This window comes from Ixodes scapularis, unplaced genomic scaffold (assembly GCF_016920785.2).
Source record: "Ixodes scapularis isolate PalLabHiFi unplaced genomic scaffold, ASM1692078v2 PGA_scaffold4__175_contigs__length_147842914, whole genome shotgun sequence".
NCBI classification, from domain to species: Eukaryota; Metazoa; Arthropoda; class Arachnida; order Ixodida; family Ixodidae; genus Ixodes; species Ixodes scapularis.
In genome coordinates, this window is record NW_024609879.1 from 104,543,631 (window position 1) to 104,567,942 (window position 24,312).

Here is a 24,312-nt window from a genome sequence, read left to right on the forward strand (position 1 = left end):
TTTTTTTTTTTTTTTTACAGAGAACACAAATAAACGCCGGATAGATAGCCTTTGCTTGCGGGGTACGTAATATATATATATTTTTTTGTGTTTTTTATTTCTCAAGTAGACTTTTCTCGCAGCGGGTACGAAGCTAGGACCGCATAGACATAGATAGAAACCATCTTGGAAAGCCACGCAATCACGCAAAAGGCGCAAACGACAGCCCGCTTTGAAACTAGCGAATTGGGGGAAAGGCTCACTGCGTTTTTCGGTAACTACGATCAAACGTCCAGAAAACGTCGTTCGATCAAGATGTGTCCGCGGAGCGGAGAGCAGTGAGAGTGTCAAAGGACTGAGCTGGCTCTAGAGTCATCGTACCGAATCCAAAGACAACGCTGCGCTTCGAGTCGAATAGCGCATTTAGAAATTCATCTCAAGCCAGGCAATGTGAACGGAATGTTTTACGGCATTTATTCAATGTGAACGGACTGTTTTAAGGCATCTCTCCGACGGCACTGTATTCTCCACGGCCTCGACGGGAACCTGCGGAGCTTCACACGTGCTAAGCTTCCGAGGTTGCGACCAGTCCGGTACGCAACTAAAGTCTTGCGAATCAATACTTTCAAACTGATGCGCGAACAGCCCCACGACCCAGCAGACTGACGAAGGGGCCTTCCTAGTGCTGCAAATATTTTGAGCTAGAGGCGCAACGTATTACACCAAATTTGATTGCCCTGAGGGTAATACCCTCAGGATTTTTTTAGTTGCTTCCTCTCTTAAGTCTAGGCTCCCTGGGTAAAACGAGACGGCCGTTGTTTTTGCCGGGACGTCTCGACACGTCCAAAGCAACGAAGCCAATCTCCGGTGGAGTGCCGATCGGATTACGAAGGTATAGGTGTCCGCCCGAACGCACACAACAACACGCGACTGGCTCGGCCGGCCTTGCGGCTTGTGGACGGATGATAGGCTACGTTGACTGCATTCGTGTCAAAACTTTACGCTCACCCCTGAAAAAAAAAAAAAAAAGTATTTTTGTTGAAAAAGGACCGCCATACCTTTATAGTTTCAAGAACATAGCACGTTGGTAAAACTGTGTTACGTTCATACACGTAACACAAATAAATAATACGCGTGCAGTCAAAAGTTAAATATGTTTTATAGTCGAGGGGAAATTTACCCAGGGCAAAACAGTTATTCTCCACAAACACCTTGACCTCCTTCATCCGCATAACGCAGCAATATTGCAACTTTCAGAACCGCCCACTATACCGAACGACTCCAAAGTCCGCAATTAATGTGACGCAGCAACGGTCGTAACACACGCATTGTCATGTTAAGGTGCGTTGACGGAAAATAGACCCTTCTCAAAAGTGCGCGCCACCTGGCGGTAACCGCGCCAAATCCATTGATCCGAGTGCACCGCCACCGTTTGGGAACCTACCCTGACGTGGCGCCACCGATGTCAGTTGAGCCGGAAAACTTTTTTGTTGAAAGTAACAGAATGCTTTCCGGCTAAATTTCTCGGAGAGTTTGCAGCCCCATTGGCTGTCGCCACAGTTATCCGGCAGGAGACTGCAAGGAATTGACAATATTTTCTTTTATTAAGACCCCAAGCTATGGTGTACTAGCCCAAGCACATGCTGTGTAAAATCGGCCATCTTTTCCGCCTTGCGCCAACCACACGAGCCAGACCATAGAGATCATACATACTAACTCTAGAGGAAAAGGTCCGCCATTTTCCCATGCATTCTGGCCGCCGCAAGCGGCGGAGCATGCAGGCAGACCCTCAGGGTCCCACATGGTTACCAACAGAGCTGGCCAAATTACTCATATTTTGTAATTAAATTACATTACTAATTACTTTGCTGAAAATTGCTGAAATGTAATTAAATTACATTACAAATTACCACAGCCAGAAAGTAATTAATTACCATTACAAATTACTTTTAAAAGTAATGACATTACTTTCGCATTACTTTTGTATACTTTTAAATATAAAGGAGCTATTGATAATTTCCTTTTACAGATAACTTTATTTACATTATTTACACAGTTCATGGCACACAGCTAGAGCTCTCTGTTGCATGTTTGCCGATGGACAAAGGAACGCACGCGACTGATCCATTTCCCACTCCAACCCGGACAACTATTTTTGAAAATGACTGAGGACCTTACGCGGATTGTCTCTGGGAGGGGGAGAACACTTGTCATTGTTCGCAAAATAGCGTCGAGGGCCGTTCCACCAGGGGCCTTGGTTCGACCTACTTCCCTTCCTTCGTTTCCCGAGAATGTCGAGCAGAAAAGCTCGAATGGAAGGCACTTACCAGCCCTATTTCTCACAGTGGACGATAACACAGAGAGGGTACATAGTATGCATCAGAAAAAGTAAGCGAAAACTTTCAAGAGGGGCCAGAAAACGTCGAATGCAAAACCGCAAAACATAGGTAGAGAATCGCGCTGAGCGGGTTTTCACAGTTCAAGAGAGTGGCAGAAAATGTCTAGCTGATAGCGGGCGCGAGAGTCGCACCAGCCGCATTAGTATTAGCAACATAGCGGCGGCCAAAGAGCGTTTTTTGGAAAGGTGTAGAGGAAAAAGAAAAAGTAAAATAAAAAGAAAAGCGCCTTGTGTATTGTGGACACAAAAAATATGCCTGGTGCGAAAAGTAATTAGGTAATTTAATTACAATTACCGTCGCTGGAGTAATTCATTACATTAGTAAATTACCTGCTACAAAAAGTAATGAATTACATTACTAATTACTGGAACAAGTAATTAAATTACTGTAATTTCATTACAGTAATTACATTACTGCCAGCTCTGGTTACCAACTACCTTCGATTTCACTTCGATTTCACAAATATATCATCAGAGCAGTGCCATGAACTTCAACAATCCACGAAATTACCGGTGGAAAGATATTCGCGTTCCTTTCGAAGCTTTCTTTTTGCATAGCGCGCAGATGTACGGCCTCGCGTCAACGCTAAACTAAACCAGATAGGGCGCGGGTGGGCGCATAGAGGTATTATAATAAACGCTAGAGGCTCAGATGGCGCTAGTGTCTACGGGACTTCCGGTTGCAAATTGAAGCAGACAGCTTGCAGTCTACTTTTCCAGTCTTCCTGTGTATTCCTATGGGAAAACGCGCGTGAATTTTGTCTCGTCGACGGAAAATAACATTAATGACTTTTGTTATTTCGGTTGTACCGAATAGCACGTACCTTTATTAATATTGTGACAGTGTAATTTCTCTAGTTACAGCATTTTTCCTTTACCACTGAACGATGTTAAACTTCGCTATATTTCAGACCCAAACCTCGGTTTCATGGCAGGTATGTAGAAACGAGCGACGATTCCAAGCAAAATAGCAATCGAAAGGAATGTAGAGTGTGTTCAAAGTTCGCCAGCATTCCCCGTTGGTGCTTATATATTGCTAATATGCCTGTCCTCTCACTATATGAAAACGCCCCCGTCGTGCATCTTTACGAGTGGTTAAAAAAAGGTTCGAAACGTAAATAATAAAGTACGTGGGATACGAAAGGTGTGTTTTCTTATTATTTACTATGTTCGGCAGTTTTTATGGCGTGCCTGTTCTCTGGTTTCCCCCTATTTGCAAAGATTTGGAGCGTGCGGGTGATGATTTGAACACAGAACAAGCATCTTCGCATGTATTCATGAGCAGAAAGAATAAAGCAGTACTTGTTTATTGATCGTCTGCGTGCACAAGGAGTTACTTATCCAGTGTTACTGCGTAGTCCTTGCCGTCTCTCTTGGTTTTCCACATGTCCTTCGTTCGCTTGGCACGTATACCCCCATGCTAGAAAGCGCCGGCGCCGTGTTCGCGCTAACAGTGTCCGACAGTGCACATAAATACATGTACGAAGGAGTTTTAACACCGCTTTTCATGCCACGATTTTAAAATAAAAACACCGTAACTGACCAATTATTTTATCTGCGTGTCTGGGAAATGTTCCAATGTGCCTAGTAGGTACGAATTATTCGTGATATTCGCTCTTATAATCGAGCGCAGGGAGGAAATGCACTTGCTTTTTTCCGTAGAAATGCATTACCGGAAGTCAATTTCGGATTGCTTGCTGTCTGCTTCAATTTTCAACAGCACACTAGCGCCAGTTGAACCTCTAGCGTACATTATAATAACTCTATGGGTGGGCGCGGGCGCGGGGCGCGGCTGAGGAATACGAAACTGCGCAACCACAAAATTTCCGAGATTTCGACAGAAGGAGAGTTAATGCAGCGTAATGACTATATTGCTTTTTATAAGCGTTAAAATAGCTCAGAATTTAGTTTACAACATTAAATTATCACTGTTTATATTGCTGAGAATTTTCAGTCTTCGCGTTTACCATTGCGACTGTCGTCCTTCAGCTGGCAACGTTGCTTTCTTTCTCTCGTGTTCTGTCGCTCTCTTTTGCGATCTTTCACTCGGGACCCCGGGTGTCGGCGCACAGGGTTTGCCACTCCTCCTCACCCACCTTTACCCCCCTGAGCCAGACGGACGGCAAAGGGATGCATGGCCGTCAATTTGGAGTCACGTGACCAGGGCGGACGTCTCGGGCAGCGAGCCATCTGTGTTTACCCGAGTCCAAAACTCCAGAACCCCCCCCCCCCCCCCCCCACCCCCCCCCCACCCCTGTTTGCAAGGTCTGCCCGCCGAATGGCTTTACCGGCTTCCACGCCAAAGTAGTGCACTCTAGGCCAAAGGCTGCGAACGAAGCAAACATAGAGTCATCGCACTCTTCGGCACATAAATAAGCTATGCTTGCCGCAAAGGAGGAGGGTTCAGCGCTCCAAGCCTCGTGGAAGGCCCACGTTCTGGAATATGTGAAATTTGTTGATCGATTCGTACCAGACTGGAGAATAAAAATTAAGATGACTAAAATCGTAGTTTCACATCAGACCAGTTTTGCTATGATAATTTAAACCAAACCTTTCCCGTAAAGAAAATCTCGAATATATATCTTTTATTTAATGTTGGTATATCATTTGTTACTTTCTATGCGAACATGTTTTGTATTTAAATTTTAAAAAAATCGTGAAGCAAAGAAGATTTTTATTTGGCTGAACACGAGCAAGGAGCAGTGCTCTTCCGAGCCAATCGGAGCGTTGACCTTCCTTCTACGATACACTACGTTCGTCGGTTACGTAATGTCCTAATTCCATTTTCCCAGCAAATCAGAACGCGAAAAAAAGAAACAAATTGCAACAGGGTGGTGAGACAGCGAAGGAAACAACAACAACAGGGTTAGTGTAAGGATTGACGACAAACTAATAAAGCTTAAAAAAGAAATCAAGTTTTTGTTTTAGTATGGCGGAGCTTACATCAATAACAAGTCTGTTAATTACACCGTACATTAGGACTACAATAACCAGTGACTACCCTAGGGTCAGCGGCACCCGGGGCGGTGGCCCCAGTAACCACCTAGTAACAGGGCTGGTGGAAGTCTCCCGATGTCTGAAGACCAACTATGAAGCCGAATCGTGTTAAAATTTCACATATTATGGGGGAGAGAGAGAGAGAAAAAAAAAACTTTTATTGACGGAATATAACGCAGAACTGAAGGACAGAGGTAAACTTAATTTGAATGCATGTAAAATCTAAAATGTGAGTATATGCTTTGAAGTTAAGCTTTTTTTTTTTTTTTTTTGGTCCTTTGATTGAGCTTAAAAATAAAGAAAAAAACTTTTTCGTAAATTAAAAAAAAAAAGTTTTAAAAATGTCTTTGCTTTTTGGTCCTTCGATTGAGCTATATACAAAACTTGCAGTTTTTCTTGATGTTTTCTTCTCAATAACAGCATTGAGTGATTAATTCGTACGCTCGTATGGCAGGGGCTGACGGCAGACGTTGCCTGCGGCGACTATGTTCCATCATTGAGGTCTCCGAGAGTATATTAGAGCCACGACTCAATCAAGGAACCTTCTTCCTTTTTATATGATGAAACCAGGAAGGATGAAAACCGCTGCATCACTTTCTAAAGTTAATTCAATATGCAAGTTCTTTTTTGTTTGTTTGTTATTGTTATGTCCTCTTATAGTTACCTGTTGCAGGACACCCTTTTCTCCATTTATTGCTCTTGAACAGAGAAAACGGTAGAGAGGAGGAGAGGCAGCGCTCGCTTCCTCTCCAGCGTTCTCTCTGTTAAAGTGGAAAGGGTGGATGGCTTAGCGGTAGGAGCTTGTCAGGTGCGCGCCACCCGTCGTCGGTCGTTTTCACTGTATTTACCCCTTTCGGTTATTACAATTATATAGATTCTAAGCGATCTTCCATTCTCGTCCACGTCATATATTTCGGTATACATCCGTCCTGTTCGCAGTAGAGCCACAAGAGCCGGGCAGTGGGCGCAAACCGAAACGACCCCGGTTGGCCCGGCCCTAGGGGACGCAATCTGTTGACGTCCCTTCTACGATCAACCAACATGATCGTGGCGGGGATCCAGCTAGGGTTCGTGTCCAATCTATGAGCTGTATTTGAAAATCGTCGTCATACGGTGACCGTCCATACCTCGGGGTGACTACGACAACAACGCGATCACCGTTTCTACGTCAAGTGTTGCGAAGGAGAGAGCCGAAAAGAAAAAGTCTACTTTTACCTTTGAAATTACAGCTCGACAAAGTGCCAGTCAGCTTGTGTAAGGTAAGAACATAGATGGGTACATAAGCGCCAACTACGGGGGGGCAGTGGGGCTCGTGCCCCCCCCGGACGGCTTCACGGAAGGGCAGAGCCCCCCCCCCCCCCCCCCCCCCCCCCGGCCCCGGCCCGGGATTTTTTTTAAAGAGCTTGGCTTGGGTCTGCGCCCATCGACAGTGGACTGTTGGCCGTCCTGACTGGCAGCTATTTCACAGGGGCCTGTTCATTCCCGCTTCTTATTTCCTTTCAGGCTTTTAAATGGTGGATCTCGGGGACAGTGACAGGTCAGACATTCAGTGGAAAATTCCCCTCAGACGGAGTTAGATGCGCGGAATATGTTGTCTGAATGAACAGCTGAAGTGCCCGCTTCAGCTATGACAGGCTAAAAAAAGTCTTGAAAGCGTCGCGACATCTCTGTCGGTTTTTAGACAACAAAAATGCTTCTGAGAATAGGAAGCATCCCCGACACAGTGAGTCAGTGACTGATTCTGCAGACCTGCTCGCCAAGAAAAAAATTTTAATTTCTTGCGCGTCTACAAATGAATGCCCTTTCGGCCAAGAAAATATTGTACACATTTTTGATTGGTCAGTGAAGGGCTTTACTACCAGTCTTGTCACCGAACAGCGACTCGAATACTCGTCCAGAAAACAACTTTTGGCGGAAAAATTTGTAACCCCAGCTTCGCACAAGGTATAGTGGTATCAAATGGTCTTTGCTACCGTCTGAGAATTATTTTTGGCCCTCTTAAAATTGAAGTCAGTCGTATAATTAAAGCTTCTTGTGCCACCATTATCCCACTCTCCCCTGCTGCATGTGTTAACAAAATAAACAAAACATGACAATAAAATACACACCAGAAGCCAAATAACAGCATCGCAAAACACAACAAAAACAAAGGGACACTGCTTTGAAACAAAAGCCTGTGGGGAAGAGAGCGATTGGGCCTTCGGAGTCTCTACGAAGGCCAACTTTGGGGAAAGAATAATCATCATGCCCGATACGTGTTCCTTTTGTCATTTTTAAAACGTTTGTATGGACAGTGCGGCGCTAGGCGGCACAATCCGCTCCCCTTTTCCGTTTTATTCTGAATAGGCTTCACGAACATTCCCAGGGAAGGCATTCATACATATACGCCGCAAACAGTCAGTAGAATAGCAAGTGCTTGATCACTTCCTTTGAGGCAAGGTCACCGGAGCTTATTACCTGTGGAAACTATTTTATATTAACTCCCTGGGTTGAGGCTTATTTGACAAAGAGACGGAAGCAACTGAAGGATCGTGATTGGAGTCCCGGAATAACGAGCGGGGCCAAGCGAAGTTCAATTGAAACTTAAACCGTGAGCCGACACGAACACCGCAAATGGAAACCTAAACTCAGAACCCATTGACATTCTTGAAACGTAAGCCGTTCTCATAGGAAGTCGACTCGCCCAGTTCCGACTCGGGACACCAGGTAGTTAGCTGTCACAATGTCCGTGTCCGTTTGTTTATGTCCTTGTCCCTTTTTCTCCAGTCTCGGGTTTACCAAAATGCTCGGTAAAGGCTCCGACTGCTGCAGGTGACCCTTATGGGGAGAACCCACGGAACAAATAAAACAAGGACCTTCTCCTCCTCTCCCCCCCCCCCCCCCCCCCCTTTTTTTTTTGGAGCCACATTCCGGGTCTGCCCCCCCCGGGAAAATGGAAACTCTACGCCGCTGGATGGGTAAGAAGCATTCTAACCCAATATCGTTGCACGGTGTCACATAAAGTCGTTACTTAGAATAATTCAAACTCTGTCTTGAAACGTCAGTATTGTTTATTTTATGGCGTATGTGTCCCGGAGAAAAGCAGGGAGGAGCTTCGGTTGTCCCGCCTCCAGTGCGAGACTTCGAGAACGCTTCGGTGGCTGTCATGTAGGGAGGCTCTAATACTGTCATGCTGTCGCCGGTCGCGAACCTGGCGGTGCCCCAGCAGCGGTGGTGGATGTGGCAGATGCCTCTTCTGCTGCAGGTCATTCTCCAGTGTGACAGTCCACGGAAGTTTAGGAAGCCAGAAGTTGGCAGGCCACGACGACGACAGCGACACTCACTGTCGCTCGTGATTTTCACCAGCATTTCTACAACCAACCGCCAGGATCTCGACATCCGACAACATGACACTCCGGCTTCTGTGATGTCATTTGTTGCCATTGCGGAAGCACTTTTGACTAGGGGTGTCGCGAACCGGTCGCGGTTCGAGTTCGACCAGGTTCGACTTTTTCGAACTTTTAGTGGAAAGTTCGACGAACCTTGCATTGAGGTTCGACCCGTGTGCGCATGCGCGACAGGCTGGCCAGTTGGCTTCGGATTGGATGGTAATGGCTAAGAGATGAATTAAGTGCAGCGCTGATTGGCTATTTCAGTCAATACAGTACTAAAAATTAAGTTATTAACTTCTTCAGTGATTAGAATTAGTTTCTTTTAATTGCAGCTGTTCACAAAATAAAATAATCCCTTGCATAAAAAAAAAATTCTCCAAACCTAGACATGCTTGTATTAAGGTCTGGCCACACTGTCCATAAAGTCGAACCGGTCGAATCTGGTGAAAAGTTCGAAGGTTCGTCGAACCGGTTCGACTCAGTCGAAACCCGGAAGTTCGACCAAAAAATCTGGGTCGACAAAAGTTCGCGACACCCCTACTTTTGACGTATGGGCGGGGCGAGATAGGACGCTAAACAACGCTTTCAATTTTCAAAGCTACTGGCACAAGCACATGGTTTCATCCACGTTTCATCTATGGTTCTGTCAGTGTTTGACCGAGAACGCGTGCAAATGATCAACGAGATCAAGGCCCCACACTTGCGCCCTATGCTTGCGCCAGTAGCTTTGACAGAATGCAGTGTTAAAGTAGTAAGATAGATGGCGCAAGCTACCACCATAGTATGAAAGTATAGAAATATTTTATATCCACCAAGAAACCACTACCATCGATCCAGCCGCCACTGGCGCCGGATTCCAAACACATCCTCCTTGACTCCAAAGAGTCCAAGAACTGTTTCTGGAGTATTTGAGGTGCTCGTCGCGTTCGCGCCGCTTTCATTGGCTTTCCATTGATATAGGTAATTTCCCTGAGAGGTTTACAATTCAATTACGATTTTATATCTGTACATTTTAACGAGTGCAATCGTGTTTTGTACAGTACGTTTTCGCGGTCTCTTTGCAGGGCTCCGCTAGCGTCTCTGGGGCTGCGCCTAGGTCGTGCCTGCGAGTTTCTACCTCACGGCGCTGCTCACGGTTACGATGGAGGCAGCGACGACACCGGCCGCGCCGACGGCGTCGACCATGGCGGCCTGGTCGGCTTACCTGGTAGCCACGGCGAAGGCTTATCGACTCGAACAGGAGATGAAATGTACGGGTCGAGCTTTCGAGGTAAACGGCCAGGAGTTGAATGAATCCTTGTGACATTTTGTACGCAGCGAACGGCGAGCCTAGCGTATTTTGTACAGCTTTCTCCGGTGGCGCTACCCAGGAATGTTTCGAGATCCCGTCAAAAATTACGCCCTCTTTTTATACGGTCGATCTAAAAATACTGCAAAATAGCACGCAGGAAAAAAAAAAAAAAATAACAAGCTGGCAAGTCAATAACTTATATAGATAATACTTACTTCCAAGGGAGTGTATAAAATTGATAGACTTGCCGTTTTTATGGTGTGTTTTGCGCACGCCACTTTGCAGTATTTTGAGATTGACTCTAAGAGGGTGTAATTTTGAAAGGGGCCTATATTAAGCAAATTTACTTGGTCGTTTGAGCCGCAGACCCACTGATCATACATCGTATACAAGAGACACGGTGTTCACTGCAGTCATTATGACAGACTTATCTGGGGATTCACCTCACTCATGTTCGAAGACCGTTTGCTTGATACAATATGCTTCAAACATGGCTACAGACAGTTTTGGGCAACGTCTAGCAAATGTGATTTTAGTCCCAACTATTGGCTAGACGTTGACCAAAAACAGTTGCTCGTCGCACTGTCGCTGTCCGGTAGCTGTGAAGGGTGTTCATTCATGTTTGAAGCTTGATGTTGCAAAGGGAAATAGGCTTTGAACCATCAAGTATTGGACGTTGGAAACAGCATCCTGAATATGCAGCACTAATGAATGTCGTGCGGTAACTTGGACTTTTGCCGCTGCTCGAGCCCGTGTCAGGACGAAGAAATACTTATGGGTGTTAAAAATGTATCTAACTTGCCAATGTCAATGGACTCCACAAAGGAAATGATGAAACTGAACATCCACTCTCACTATCGGGTATTCTGTCACAATTCATACGGATCATTACTTCAGCTTGACAAAATAGCGTGCAGAGATTCATCTTTCCACACAAAATTGGTAAGATTATACACTGTTGAACAGCGTTCTTTTAATAGTTTTGGGTGCACTAACGATCAGGAGTGCTGTAGCTATGCTGGCAGCACCGTATGTTGCCTCTAGCCGTGCTGTAGCTGGGCCATGCCATCATGGCACCAATTTTCAACCTACAGTGCAGGGTGACGGAGCAGCTGCAGCGAATCTCGCTTCTTTCGGAAAAGACGGCGGCACTTCAAAACGAGGTCCACTACAAAGAACAGCTGCAGTCATCGAGTACCAGCCTGGCCGAAATGGTTTGTGCACCGTGGAAATGAATTAATACGTGACGTGACACTCCTGGGGTCCACTTTCGGTCGCCGCGAGAGCGAGATCTAATTTGCCTCTTGTGGGGCAAGCAGAGATGGCATTCGTGGAGAGTTGGTCTGCCAACGCTAGCGAAGAAAGCAGTTTGTCTTGCTGCGAACTACCATTTGCAGGCGGAAATAAAACAAAAAACACGACATTGTGTGCTAATAGACCGGGAAAAAAAGACTGTAGTCCGCTACTAAACGAGCACCGCGGCGTAGCGAGATTGGATGCAAGCCAAAATTGTGGTCGTCTGCCATTTCACGATGGAAGCCGGTGACAAGCCACTCTTCGTTTGCAAATCTGTTCTGCTGCCGTACACAAGCTGACATCGACCGGTGGGTGACGGAGTACAAGGATATGAGAGACCGCGAGACCTCTCTCACTCTTTGTGTGCTGGCGAGACGTTCTCACCAAAACATTGCCAGATCGTCGTTTCGTTGGTCGATTACGCCCAAGCTGGAGACACAATAGCTGAATACTTTGGGGGCAGGCCTCAAGCATGCTCCAAGTATCTTTGCTTCATACATATGTATGCTTCGAGCATGTCTGCAAACAGTTTTTGTAGGTCCAATGTGACAGGGCCATCATACTAAGAAGCAACATGCCTAAGACAGTGTCTAAAGACTGTCTTTTGTATGATATGTCAGCAGTCGAGAACATTCTCGCTCTCACCTTGACCAAAGTCAAACCCCTGCGATGTTGCCCTTTGCAAATTATGGTGCCTGAAGCAAGTCCTTTACCGGTGTATTTAGCCATGGCCGGGCTAGGGTGAAAAGGCTGTCTTTCGTCCTTCACATGGAGGGTAGCTTCTCCTAGGGTGCCTTCATGTGCACTTTCCTTGGGGTGATGTCATCCTTTGTAGCACACAAAGCCATCAGCATGTGCTCACAAAAAAAGATATAAAGAAATAGTGCAAAAAAGATGGCGCCATACCTCAGGTAGAGCTAAGAGTGTGGGCCAGCACATGCTGTTTCACGCGCTCCGAGCAAAACATGAAAATGAAAGTCGTGAAACAAAATGTCTCATTGTCACCATCCTGAAGGCACCCTAGCTTCTTCCTCCCGCCGCAGCTCGCTGGGGTCGCTGCGACTAAAGTTGCCCAATATTTCAAAATATCGCCGTCGATAGCGTCCCCTGTGACTATTCGATTTTAGCTTCGGTCGGCAATCTTAGTGCCGAAACATATGTGGTGGAAAGGGTTTGAGGGATGCTAACTTCTCTCTCCCAGGCAGATGCGCCGCAAATTACCACCAAGGTTAGGACGCGCCCAGGTCGAGACCGAAATTACCGGTGAGACGTTGTACAAAAATGACGTAAATTAAAAATTAATGAAAACGTCACGCTCCTGCCATTCTGTACTAATCTCCAGTAGAAGTTTTTACAAAAAGCTTTTTTTCCATTTGTTTTTACGCAAAAACATTTTGGTACTCTGGGAACATTTAGTGACTAGCTGCAACGTCGCCCCCTCCTACAGTACTTAACTCCTTCCAAGGAAAGCCCCAATATCACCGTGTTGGCCTCTTCGGTCCAAATTCGAATCGGAGGAATTTCTAGACTAGCTAGATCTACAGGACTTCAGGTCATTTGCCTGCCAGCACTTATGCAAAGCACCGTCTTTTTTAAAAAAAATATTACTTTTTCTTAAACGGGCGTTTGTTTATTGTAAGCCAGAATTACTTCAATCGGCGCACTGAAGATATTTCGCGCGAGTACATCGACACACAGTTTTGCTCATGGTGGTCTGAGCAGTCCTTCAGGGTGGTTCAGGCAGTACCGAGAGGAGTGGCATAGTCTCGCCCCCGTGCGGCCGGGAAAGAATCGTGTCGCTTTTAAACGAGAGCAAAGGCTCTAAGGAATGTTGCTGTCTAGCCCGTCCGTGGCCTGGCGTCCTATACTGCACGTGTGTTGAAAGTAGTCCCAAAGGGGCAACGGACGGCGTCGCAAAAGCCGGAGTGTCGCGCTCGTGGGTGTTTACTCTAGTCACTACCCGATCGGGCCCCGCCTCGAACTCGGAGATCACGCAACGCGAGGTACGAAGGATCTACTGTCTCGTGGTTGGATGATCCGGAGGCAGCGCCTTGTCCTTTATCGCTCCGTTGCCAACCGTTCGCAAGCTCGCTGCCTGAGCACTGCCCCGTGCCGTCCCCTTCTTCTCACTTGGCCCCCGCAGGCCTGCAAAACATGCAGCGTCATCCGCGGTGCCAAAAGGAATGCTGGGAACGGCCCATACAGAACCAGTTGTAGCAGACGGCGGAGCACGTACAGGCGAGCGAGCAACTGCGCTGCCTCCCTTTCTTTCTCTCTTTAGTGTCGCATGATAGATGCTATGAGAATGAAGAGGAGGACTTTGTGCACGGCCTTTTTGAGATGTTTGCATAAAAGGTCTATCGGGCACAGAGATGTGCAAAGTCCTAAATCACATGGAACGCACTGAATCGGCTAAAATGATTCGTGACATCTTTCCGCGGCTCCACTCGAGGTAAAACGGTGCACACCTTACTCCCGTCTGTGGTTGAAGACCAACGTGCATGCTCAGTTTTTTGTAGGGCAGAAGAGCGAATGTTGGCCTTTAACTAGCTTGGCTACCCATTCTTCACAGTATCGAGAGGCTGGTCTGGCAGATGGACAGTTGAGGCTCTTGGGAGAACTGCTTGGGGAGGTGCATGAGCTCGCCGACAGGATCTCCAGGGTGAACCAGCGTGTCATCTTCAGAAATGTCGAGCCCGTGAATCAAGGTAAGCCCTCAACACCCGACACGTTTAGAGCCTGTCGAAGATCCCCTTTGTTTGAGAAATGATGCGAGAATGTTCCAGAGCAGGTCTTGTGTAACCTTGGTGCAGCTGGTTTGGTTACAACAGACATCATGAAACTCATTTGACAGGTTTGGCTGAGTTGCTTTGTCTTGGGGCAGGCTTGTCTCACAGTGAATTCTGTTGTAACAAACATTTGGGCATGGCAGATCCAATTACAGTGGACATTCGTACAGCAGTCTGTGCCAACAGAGATTTGATTATAGTGGCAGATTCTATTATAGCGCTTTTGGATAGAGCAGATTCTGCTACAGCAGAATCTGCTCTATCCAAAAGACATAAAGAAACAACGAACACAAGGAGGAAGATAGACACAGGCGCATGTGTGTGTGTCTTCTTCCTTGTGTCAGTCGTTTTTTTTGCACCATACACCATGCTTTATAACGTTCACCAAGTAGCCCACAGGTTCTAAATATTATGCAGCTTGTGACAACAGAGATTTGGATATAGTGGCAGGTTTTATTACAGCAGACTCTTTGGATATAGTGGATTTGGTTAGAGCAGTCATTTATATACTACAGCAGTTTGTAACTACAGAGATTTGGATATAGTGACATATTCTATAGACCGACACACTGTTTACAAACAAGCCCGCATTCGCCCACACCAGGTGTGGGCACTGCGCGTGCGCAGAAACCGAATTCGCGTGACTTGAAGCGTCTGCGTATGCGCAGTGCCGTCCACAGCGCCACCGCAGCTGCGTGACGTCAGGGCCGCGTGTTGGTCTATAATTGCAGAGCTGGATTAAGAGAATTCGTGGCCCTGGGCTAAGGTTTCTTCTGAGGCCCCTGTGATGATGATGATGATATGACTGGTCAACGCAGTACTTTTTGAAAAGCCCGAGTTATTTTTATATTTTTGACCTTGTGCCTTGTGCCTTGAGCAATGACATTGCCCAAAAAAGGGTCACATTTTGTGATAACTTCAAGTGCTATTTGTAGGCTGTGGGATTTCCCTTGCTGCTACCCATCTGAGAGAATGACACAGCACACCGGTTCAACAACACGTAAACATTTAATGACCGCTATCGCCTGCGCCGCAATCCCAACCACCCCCGCGCATCCGCTACGACAGCCTTTTATCAGTGGCGGAGCGCCGCTCGCGTGGCCAGTTGCCCTTGGCCCCCTCGTGGTCAAAATGGCTATTTATGATTGTCGGAGGGGCAGCCTGGGCCAACCGCTTGGAATCGCCAGGTTGCCCACAAGGCAAATGGAACGCAGTAATCTAATGTCGGCCACGACTCGCTTTCCAGTAGGCGCTCTGGGTTAGAAGTGCTGTTGTGACCGAGGAGCTCCCCAGGCAGGATCGGGGAGGGCCAGGCCAGGCCAGGACAGGAACCGCAGGACAACTCCCGGCAGCAACATCAGGAGACTGGAGGGTCTCTCACGATAAACTCTGTTTAATACACATCTACAGAAGTATCTACATCGTCCGAGAGCACCTTTGCGACCTCTTGTTCACTCCTTTTATAAGGTCGCTGTTCGTTCGCCCGGCGGTTGGCAGCCAATGGTGGCCTATCTGCCACCAAACGTCGCATCTGGCTTCGCCCCCGTTCACCCCTCAAGCATGCACATACACACACACACACAATGTCACAGCAGACGGATTGTGATGACTCCCTCCATTAGGCGACGCTGTTGTTCAGGAAGGGGTTTGGCCAGATAATTTGCGGGTGGTGGCAGACGATTATCCAAACTGTTCTAGGAATGGTCGACCTTTGCGGAAGTCCATATCGGGAGCAAGCCCCGTCCATTGTGTCTGAGGTATGATTCCCGCAGGTGGCTCAGTCACTCGGAATTTTTGTTCGGTAATCTGCCGTCGAGGTCTCCGCGGTAATTAGGCGGCTTAACTCCTCATCCAGGTGTCGCGACGTCAACACGGCACCGGGCTAGGTTGCCAGTCATTATCGGCCCAGACGGCCGGTCATTGACTTTCAGTGGGGGGCACACCCCCACCAGGGGGTCGAGAAGGGGTACGAAGAAAAGAATGTGACCCTGACCAAGGCCCATCGCAACAATGCCGAACTATCTTTTTGCTATTATCGTGCTCAATAGTGCTCGGTTCTCTGTAGCTATGATGGCGGATCGAAAGGTGGCCCTTGGCCATGGAGGTAGGAAGCTTCTGGGAGCAACATAACGCCACCAAGGGTGAAGCCGGGGGAGATTATTGGTTTGGAGGGACACCCCCCCAACAATGACCGAAACCAAAAGATGCTATTGAACAAAAAGGAGAGCTGATTTGGTGCCAACGTCTGTTTTGGTCACCCTTGGGGGCGTTCCCACCGACTGTGACCTCTACTTCCGGCTTCACTTCGGATTTTCTCGTTTCGCCGTGGCTTGAGCCGGTATGTCGCCTCCTCTCCTTCTTACCTCCATGCTCGTGGCAGACGCTCACATGCAGTGGTGAGCGGGAAGGACAGAGCAGAGACAGACCAGCATCTTTACCAGTCTCTCTGGCATGATCGATGGATTGCACTCGGTGGTCATTGTATAGATTTTTGATGATCCAGGTGTCAGAGTCTTCATTGAATGTCTTGGGACAACTGGTTGCATATTTGGTCAGTTTTGGTAGCTTTTCTCACTCCTCTCTTTTCTGGACTCTGCTTTCCACTTATGCCCCTATCACATTAGGTGCGTATGACCTGACATTCAAACTGGAAATTAAAAAGAACTGCGGAACCGGAAGAACATATATTGCTTGTTTTCGCGACTCGAACCAAAGTACTAAAATATGGCTACCGCAGACGAATGATGTGATCTATTTGGCTACTCTCTGCTTTCACTCTGGCAGAAACACGAAGCCCAGCTAAAAATGTCGTCCATTCGTCGTTTGTTGTCAATCTCCTCCTTTTTTCTTTTTGTGAATTCCAAGGAATGTTTCAATATGTAACTTTTTTTTTTCTGGAAGGCCAAAGGCATTTCTTCTGGCTTGAAATAGGCAGGAACATTTTAAACTCATTGTTATAGAGAAGGCATTCTCCACATTGCTCAAAGGTTCAATATAAAGATCGTGAACACATAGAGAAATAAAACCACGTGTGAAGCTTTCAGCGTAAACACAGACTTGATTAAAGGCCCACTATTGTTCCTGAAATAAAGGCTAAAAATACCCCATAAAAAAAAAAGAAGAAAGATTTAGGCCTTCCTTCTGACTTCAATTAGGGCAAGCTTCCCTGAGACTGCAGTGGATTCAGCTCTTTCCCCTTCGCTAGGCAGCATCAAAGGCCACGCTTCAAAAACATGTGTTGGCACGCATTATACCAGTAGACACGAGCTTGAGTAGGACAGGGGGAGAAGGTATTCAGAGTATTTTCCTTTCCTTTCTTTAAAGAAGGATGTGACACCCGAGAAGGTTGGGGGCTCCTCCACGTCTTTTATTGCTCAAAGCCGTTTTGAAAAGAACGCAGAGGAGTGGCGTGAGGTGCCGTCACTCGTCAAATTTATTGGGTCATTCTGTACACCAACCAAAGAAGCTCGCCAAGCAGAGTGTTGTTTGGTTTCGCTTGCAGTGCCAGTATCTTTGCCATGCCTCTCTTGAATGCTGTAAAAACATTTTCCAAAAAGTGTTTGTTTTGTTTATGAAAATTGTATTTTTCTGTTTCATTCTTCCCTTCAAAGTATTTTTTGTTCATTTTTTTTTTTTTATGAGCTACTGTATGGGGCTTTTCGAAGGCCAGGGCCCCTTGAGGGCCGGGACCCTTGGGCTGCAACCCCCCTAGGCCATACCTTAATCCGGCCCTGCTTTATATAATACCGCAGTTTGTGACTACAGATTTGGATATAGTGTAATATTTCATATTAGCGGCACTGACTAAGGGAGCAAGGAGGCTGCCGAAACTAAACATTTGATGCTAGTACTGAGGTGTTGTAATATAGACAAATGTAAAATATTTGTTCCCATTTTTCAGAAGCTCTGAACGCAATATTTGCGGACTTGGAGCGGTGCCTGCAGTCGATGGAGACTTTTGCGGGTGTAGAAAGGTGCTTGCGTGAAGAGGAGGAATTGGCGATCAAGGAGATGATTGCAGAAGAGCTTTCCAGGTACGGTAGATTCTTTTAAAAATCTGTTGATCAACTGATAACAGTGCTTATAGTTGGCGGCAAGCTAAAAATACAGTAGATGTTCTCCGTCCAGCGTAAGCTTTCTGCCCTTGATAACACTTACTTTGTGGTGCACACACAACCAAAGTGCAACAGAAAGCAATGAGCACATGCTGGAAGCTGAGCTTCTTTTTAGCGCATTCTTAAGGCCCGTTCACACAGTTGCGTTCGGAGCGACCACTATGCTCACGAACGCAAGCAACCGCTGCGACTTCAACAACTGTGCGCGACGTGTACACACACATGCAACCGCATGCAACCACATGAATCAATAGCCAATGAGAAACGAGCTTCAGCTCTTAATCCTAGCCAATAGTAAGCAACCCAGCAACGCTTACAAACGTGGCGGACGGTTTCCTGCCCGACGCAAGGTCCACCGTCCTCACTGGAGCAGCCGGAGGTTTCGGCTACGGCGTACAGTCATGAAGATCTGCTGTGCGCCTACAATAGCTGTGCAAAGGCTGGTTCAGACATCTGAAACGAACCCGTTATCCACGACTGCGTCCGTTGTGACCGGAACGACCGCTCTGCGCCGCACATACACTCCTACAACCACTGCAACAAGTGCAGTGCGTTGGCAGCACGGCGACCGCCTTTCCGCCACCGTCAGCTGTTTCAGCAGTGCCTTTAAAAAGAAGGGGACGCGCTGCCGCTCACTTGCTTAACAGAAAATAGACGGACTGTCTTCCATGACCACAAGCTTTCTTTTTTTATTTTTCAGGATACACTTGCAGGGTAGTGCATTAAAAAAAAAAAAAAAGATGCAGTATGCGGTTTTGCACGATAACGACTTTAATACACGACTTTGCCAACAGTACAAATCTTGCCACATGTCTTTTTTATGATTATAAAAGACAATGTAATCTTAGCAGCGATATAGCAACGTAGAAATACAATTTTGTGATCAGATAGCCGTTGCAAGCAGGACGTTGCAAACAATCAGGATTGCTAACTTTAATCACCTTTCTCGGGTGATGAAAACGCGTGAAAATTTTCCACCTTTATACGGTATGCACCAGTAATACCTTGAACTTGAGCACACGCATAGTATACGTCAAAAAAGAAATCCGGGTGATGTTCGAGGACACAAATGCTAAGAAAGCACCACTGTAGTCGAAGTAAACAAACACGACGGCACGACGGCAAACAAACACGACGGGCTTTCTGCTGTCTTGAGAGTGCCGCCACGAGATCGCCGCACGAGTAGGTGGATCTTCCCTTTTAGTATGTGCTGTGTTATCGTAACGACACACGAAGAAAATCCACAGTCAAGGATAGCGCTTTTATGCGGAACGAGGAGCTTCCACCACGCCATCCACATCGATGATTACCACCGACGCCATGCAGACAGAAGGAGCCTGGCATGACCGGCATGCAACGCGCGCGACGGAGCTCTCCCCGACCTGTGATTTGTCTGTTGTTGCAGTCGTTTCCGAACGTTACAAAAAAGTTCAGCCCGGCTCAACTCTTTCCGTTGCGAACGAACACGAACGAAATGACCGTTTGGCGCTTCGTTGCTATGGTAACTCGTCGTTCCAACCGGTTGCATCCGTTCGTAAGCGTAGTGGTCGCTCCGAATGCAACTGTGTGAACAGGCCTTTAACTTGTCATTGGCTATATAGTACAACAGAATGGCTAATTGGGCTACCGTATTTGTTATGTATTTAAAGATGTATGGTTGGTGGTGCCGTCTTCGTGGCACTTTGTATTCCTTCACGAATTGGCCTTGACACCTACGTGTGCGACTCAGCTATCAGCTAACCCTACGTCACACAACAGCCATGTGCCTGGCGTCGTTCTCGTAAAAAAGTATCGTGGTGTCAGAAGCACCCGCAGCAAGGGACGACGCCTAGACCTCTGCGTCGTAAGCCGACAACAATGGCCAGCGCCTTTTTGCAACCTCCACCACCTTTTGAGCTCGGCGACAACCCAGCCGTTGAGTGGGAAGAATGGCGCGCAGCATTCGCCATTTACGAAACGGCTATCGAATTCACAGAAAAGCCCGACTCAGCCAGAAAAGCACTCCTTCTCCATGTCCTCGGACCAGCAGCTCGTCATATCCAGCAAACGTTCCCCGAACTAAACAGATCGGACTCCGTCGCGGCGATCCTTCATCAGTTCGACGACTTGTACACGCCGTACAGAAGCGTGACCCAAGCAACAGCAGTGTTCAACACAATGGCGCAGCTAACAAGACAAACCATCGGCAACGTGCTGCGGGAGCGGCTTTTCCGAGAGCCGGAACTGACACCAGAGAAGATTAAATTAGCATGCGAAGCTGCCGAAATCTCCAAACATGCTCGCAACGTCCGGAATCAACAGAGAGCAAACAGTGGATTGCCTATCTCGCTACAACTCTTGCCGTAGAAGGCAGCAAAGCCACACACCCCGCACCAGCATGCATGGCACGAAGCCACAGACCAGCGGCTCTGCTCAGCATACCCAACCCGCCCAGCAAAGATGCTCAAGATGTAGCACCCGTCATCCACCATGGAACTGCCCACCGTCGCAGCTCCTAGGAAGATCCCTCTTGCCATTCAAGACAAAGCGAAGCATGAACTCCACCAAATGGGAATGAAGGGGATAATCACAAAGGTCAGAGAACCAACAGATTGGGTACTTGTGATTGTCACAAAAAAGGATGGCTTGTTAAAGGGGTACTCCGGCAATTTTTTCATGGACGCTGATTTGCCTCAAAATTGGCTCTACCAGTTCTCCAAGTATTATATGAAAAAAAGAAAAAAACGAATTCGCGAAGTTATTGAATTTTCGAATTCGTTGTCATTGTGTTTCTCAAACCGGGAGCCCCTACTGGCTACATTGAAGTGTGACGACAGAAATGGTACAAAGTGGGCAGTAAGCCATGTTCCCAACTGATTACAAGACGTTTGATGGTGGCAAAAGAATGCTTGGTAACCGATTCAATGAGAAGCAGACAAAAAAACACTCAACATACTCTGTTTAAGACTACCTGCACGACCTGAAAGTTTGTACCATTTGTGACGTCGCACCACTGAAGGGCGCGGAAAAATTTGAATGCTGGTTTTGGCATCATCTTCATTTGCGGTTTTCTCAATTACTATTTTAAATTTCAAGAAAATAAATAGCATAGTGTAAAGACTAAAGTCCGGATAGTCAGAAAATGCAATTTGTTTGAGTAGCTCAAAAAATGGCCGGAGTACCCCTTTAAGGCTGTGCCTAAACCCCCGACGACTGAATTATGCAATCAAAGGTGAACACTACCACATATCAACACAGGATGAGCTCCTTGCCAATGTGAGCAGCTCCACAGTCTTCACAGTTCTGGATTCAGAGTCAGCGTTTTAGCAGCTAACACTTCATAAACGCAGCTCCAAACTGTGCACTTTCATCGCGCCACGGGGTCGCTACAGATTCTTGCGACTCTCTGTTGGGCTCAAATGTGCACCTGAATTCTTTCATGGCTTGGATGTCATCTTCTCTGGAATCAAGAATGTTCATCCCTATTTGACGACATCCTCATTGCGTCCAGAAACATTGAAGAGCACGACAGAAAGCTTTAACAGGTACCGGAGGTAGCACGACAGCACAACTTGAAGCTGAACACCTCCAAAATGGAGGTTGCTGTCCCGAGCCTCTGCTACCTGGGACACCTGCTCACGCCAGATGGCCTAAAGTCAGATCCAGCGACTGCAAGCAATAGCCTCTATGAATGCTCCCACAACAAAAAAAAAGCTTCTCAGCTTTTTAGGCACTGTTACCTTCTGGGCAAAATTTGTCCCCTGTGCATCTGAGGAGACTGCTCATCTGCGAGCCCTCCTCAACTTCGGGTTACAACTGAAAAGGACCTAGCACTTCAGAAAGTCGCAGAGTACATTTGCAGTAGATGGCCGAAACATCACAGTGTTGATCCACTGGCCAAACCGTATCTGCACTGTCAGGATGAATTGCACATATCAGATGGCCTCATCTTTCGAGGAAGACTATTCGTCATTCCCAGTCCTTGTCAGTGCGACGCTCTGAAACAACTTCACACTGCAGATCAAGGCATTGTTGCTACTAAAAACAAGGCATGTGCAACCCTGTATTGGCCAACAATCAACAGCGACATCGAAAGAATAATCTCCAACTGCCAACTCTGCCAGGAACACCAGCAGTTGAACCAACAAGAAGCCCTGGAAGACAGACACCTTCCAACACGACTGTGGCAAATCGTCGTCATTGACTTCTTCCATCTCCACAGTGTCACCTACCTACTTGTAATGGACTACTTCAGCAACTACATTGTGGTAGAGAAGGTGGGGGACACTTCTGCTACCAAAGTGATCACAGCTCTAAAAAAGGAGTTTGCTCGATTCGGCATTCCGGAAGTGGTCGTCCGTGACAACGGCCTGCCATTCAACTCTGAAGTATTCAGAGGGTTTCTGAAGAGTTGGGACGTGACGTATAACCCAAGTTCTGCTCATTATCCGCGGTCTAATGGACTTGCAGAACGGTCAGTTCAAACAGTAAAAAACAGCTTGACCAAGGCACTGAAGGATGGCAACGACCTGTCTCTTGTTCTTATGGAGCTTAAAGGGAAGATAGGGCACTTCTACATTTGAGAAAAAACGCTTGAATTGCGTTCATTTGGCCTTTAGAATAACAGATATAAAAATTATATTTCAATGCGACGCGCCGGAGAGCCATACGAGCAATTTCAAAATAGGACTGAAGCCCCGCCTCCCTAGCCTTGGGCAGCCAAAAGATCCGTCGATGACGTCACATACAGCGACTGTCTTTCGCCTTTTTCTCGCGTTACTTACGCAGAAAATGGTTTGGGTATTCAGGTTCACGGGGTAAAAATACACTAGAATTCACTTTTAACTCATTTTTTCCAAGAAGCTCCGTAGCTTCCCTTTAAGGACACACCAAAAGATCACCTACTGTCCCCAGCGGAATTACTGATGGGCCGCAGGATCAGAACCCTCAAGCCAGCTGCTCCGCAGAAGCTACAGCCTCACTACAACATCAAGGAGGCTCAAGCATGCCTTCAGTTCCACCCTAAGCGTCAGCACCGACATTGTGATGCACACAGCAAACCACTACGTCCTCTGACGTAAAGCAAGAGAGTATTTCCGTCAAAACCACAAATGGGAACCTGGAAGTGTGCTCCGAGTCGGACCACAGCCACGATTATACCTAATCAGAGCAGAAGACGAGGCTCATTATCGAAGAAATCGGTTACAGATCCGACCATTTGCTTGGAAAAGCAATGCAACCCCCAAAGACTACGACCAACTCGCATCCAACGACCAACCTCGCCAAAGTCCTGTTGAGCAGCACCGCATACCTGGAACCACTCGATCAGGCCATCAAGTTGTACTGCCAGCAAGGTATCGCTGAAAGTGTGAACTTTGAACTCTTAAAACTCACATAAACTTTTTATTTTTTGTCAAAGAAAACCAAAAAGGATGTGTTATGTATTTGGAGAAGTATGGTTAGTGGCGTAGGGTTAGTTGAGTCGCACATGTGCGACTCAACTAACCCTACGCCACACAACAGTTATGTGCCCGGTGTCGTTCCCGTTCTTGTGATAACGTTTGTCAACCAAAGACGTATCTATATTTACATGACTAAGTTGACTCGATTGTAAGTCAACTCCTTACATTGCACGTCACAAAAAGACAAAACTTTAGGGGCGCATTTTACGGCGAACATATGAGAATGGCAGGGTGTCTCTTCTGAAAGCACGGCTTCCAGCGCGCTTGATGCCTTCTGACATTCTTTGGCTGCGCATGCATGCGCAACGGTTACAAGATGCCCAATTGTTACTGAAGCTAGGAAGCTTGTGCTGGAGGCAGGACAACTGAAGCTGCTGTCTGTCGTTCTCACTCTGTCTGCTACTAGAGACTACGATTTGTCCGCACTAATGCTGTCATTCCCGTCGTCATCACTGCTTTGCTCTCAAAGCACGTCGTCGGCGTCGTCCAGCGAAATCTGGCACTTTGCAAATGATCGCATGAACCGCATCTTCCGCGCTTGCTCGGCGGTCGCGTTGCACGTCTTGGGTAGGCACCGATCGCGGATTTCTGCGACGTAGGTTGCAAGCCTGACCGCCTGACCTCGAACTCCGGAA

General features: G+C 47.1%; 1 protein-coding gene across 1 annotated transcript; it reads left to right on the forward strand.

Annotated features, from left to right (window-relative positions):
• The first annotated feature begins 9,820 nt into the window (after positions 1-9,820).
• Positions 9,821-14,102, forward strand: LOC115322987. The gene is made up of 3 exons (XM_040215868.3): positions 9,821-10,015; positions 11,131-11,250; positions 13,905-14,102. The coding sequence occupies exons 1-3, from the start codon at positions 9,887-9,889 to the stop codon at positions 14,100-14,102; spliced, it is 447 nt and encodes a 148-aa protein (XP_040071802.2). The 5' UTR covers positions 9,821-9,886.
• The last annotated feature ends 10,210 nt before the right edge of the window (positions 14,103-24,312 follow it).

What these genes read in the sequence shown, in the direction of transcription:
- LOC115322987 (XM_040215868.3), top strand. Translation starts at nt 9,887, where the DNA reads ATGGAGGCAGCGACGACACCGGCCGCGCCGACGGCGTCGACCATGGCG. An exon ending in GTACGGGTCGAGCTTTCGAG is followed by an intron (nt 10,016 to 11,130) that starts GTAAACGGCCAG and finishes TTCAACCTACAG; the next exon opens with TGCAGGGTGACGGAGCAGCT. An exon ending in GTACCAGCCTGGCCGAAATG is followed by an intron (nt 11,251 to 13,904) that starts GTTTGTGCACCG and finishes CATTCTTCACAG; the next exon opens with TATCGAGAGGCTGGTCTGGC.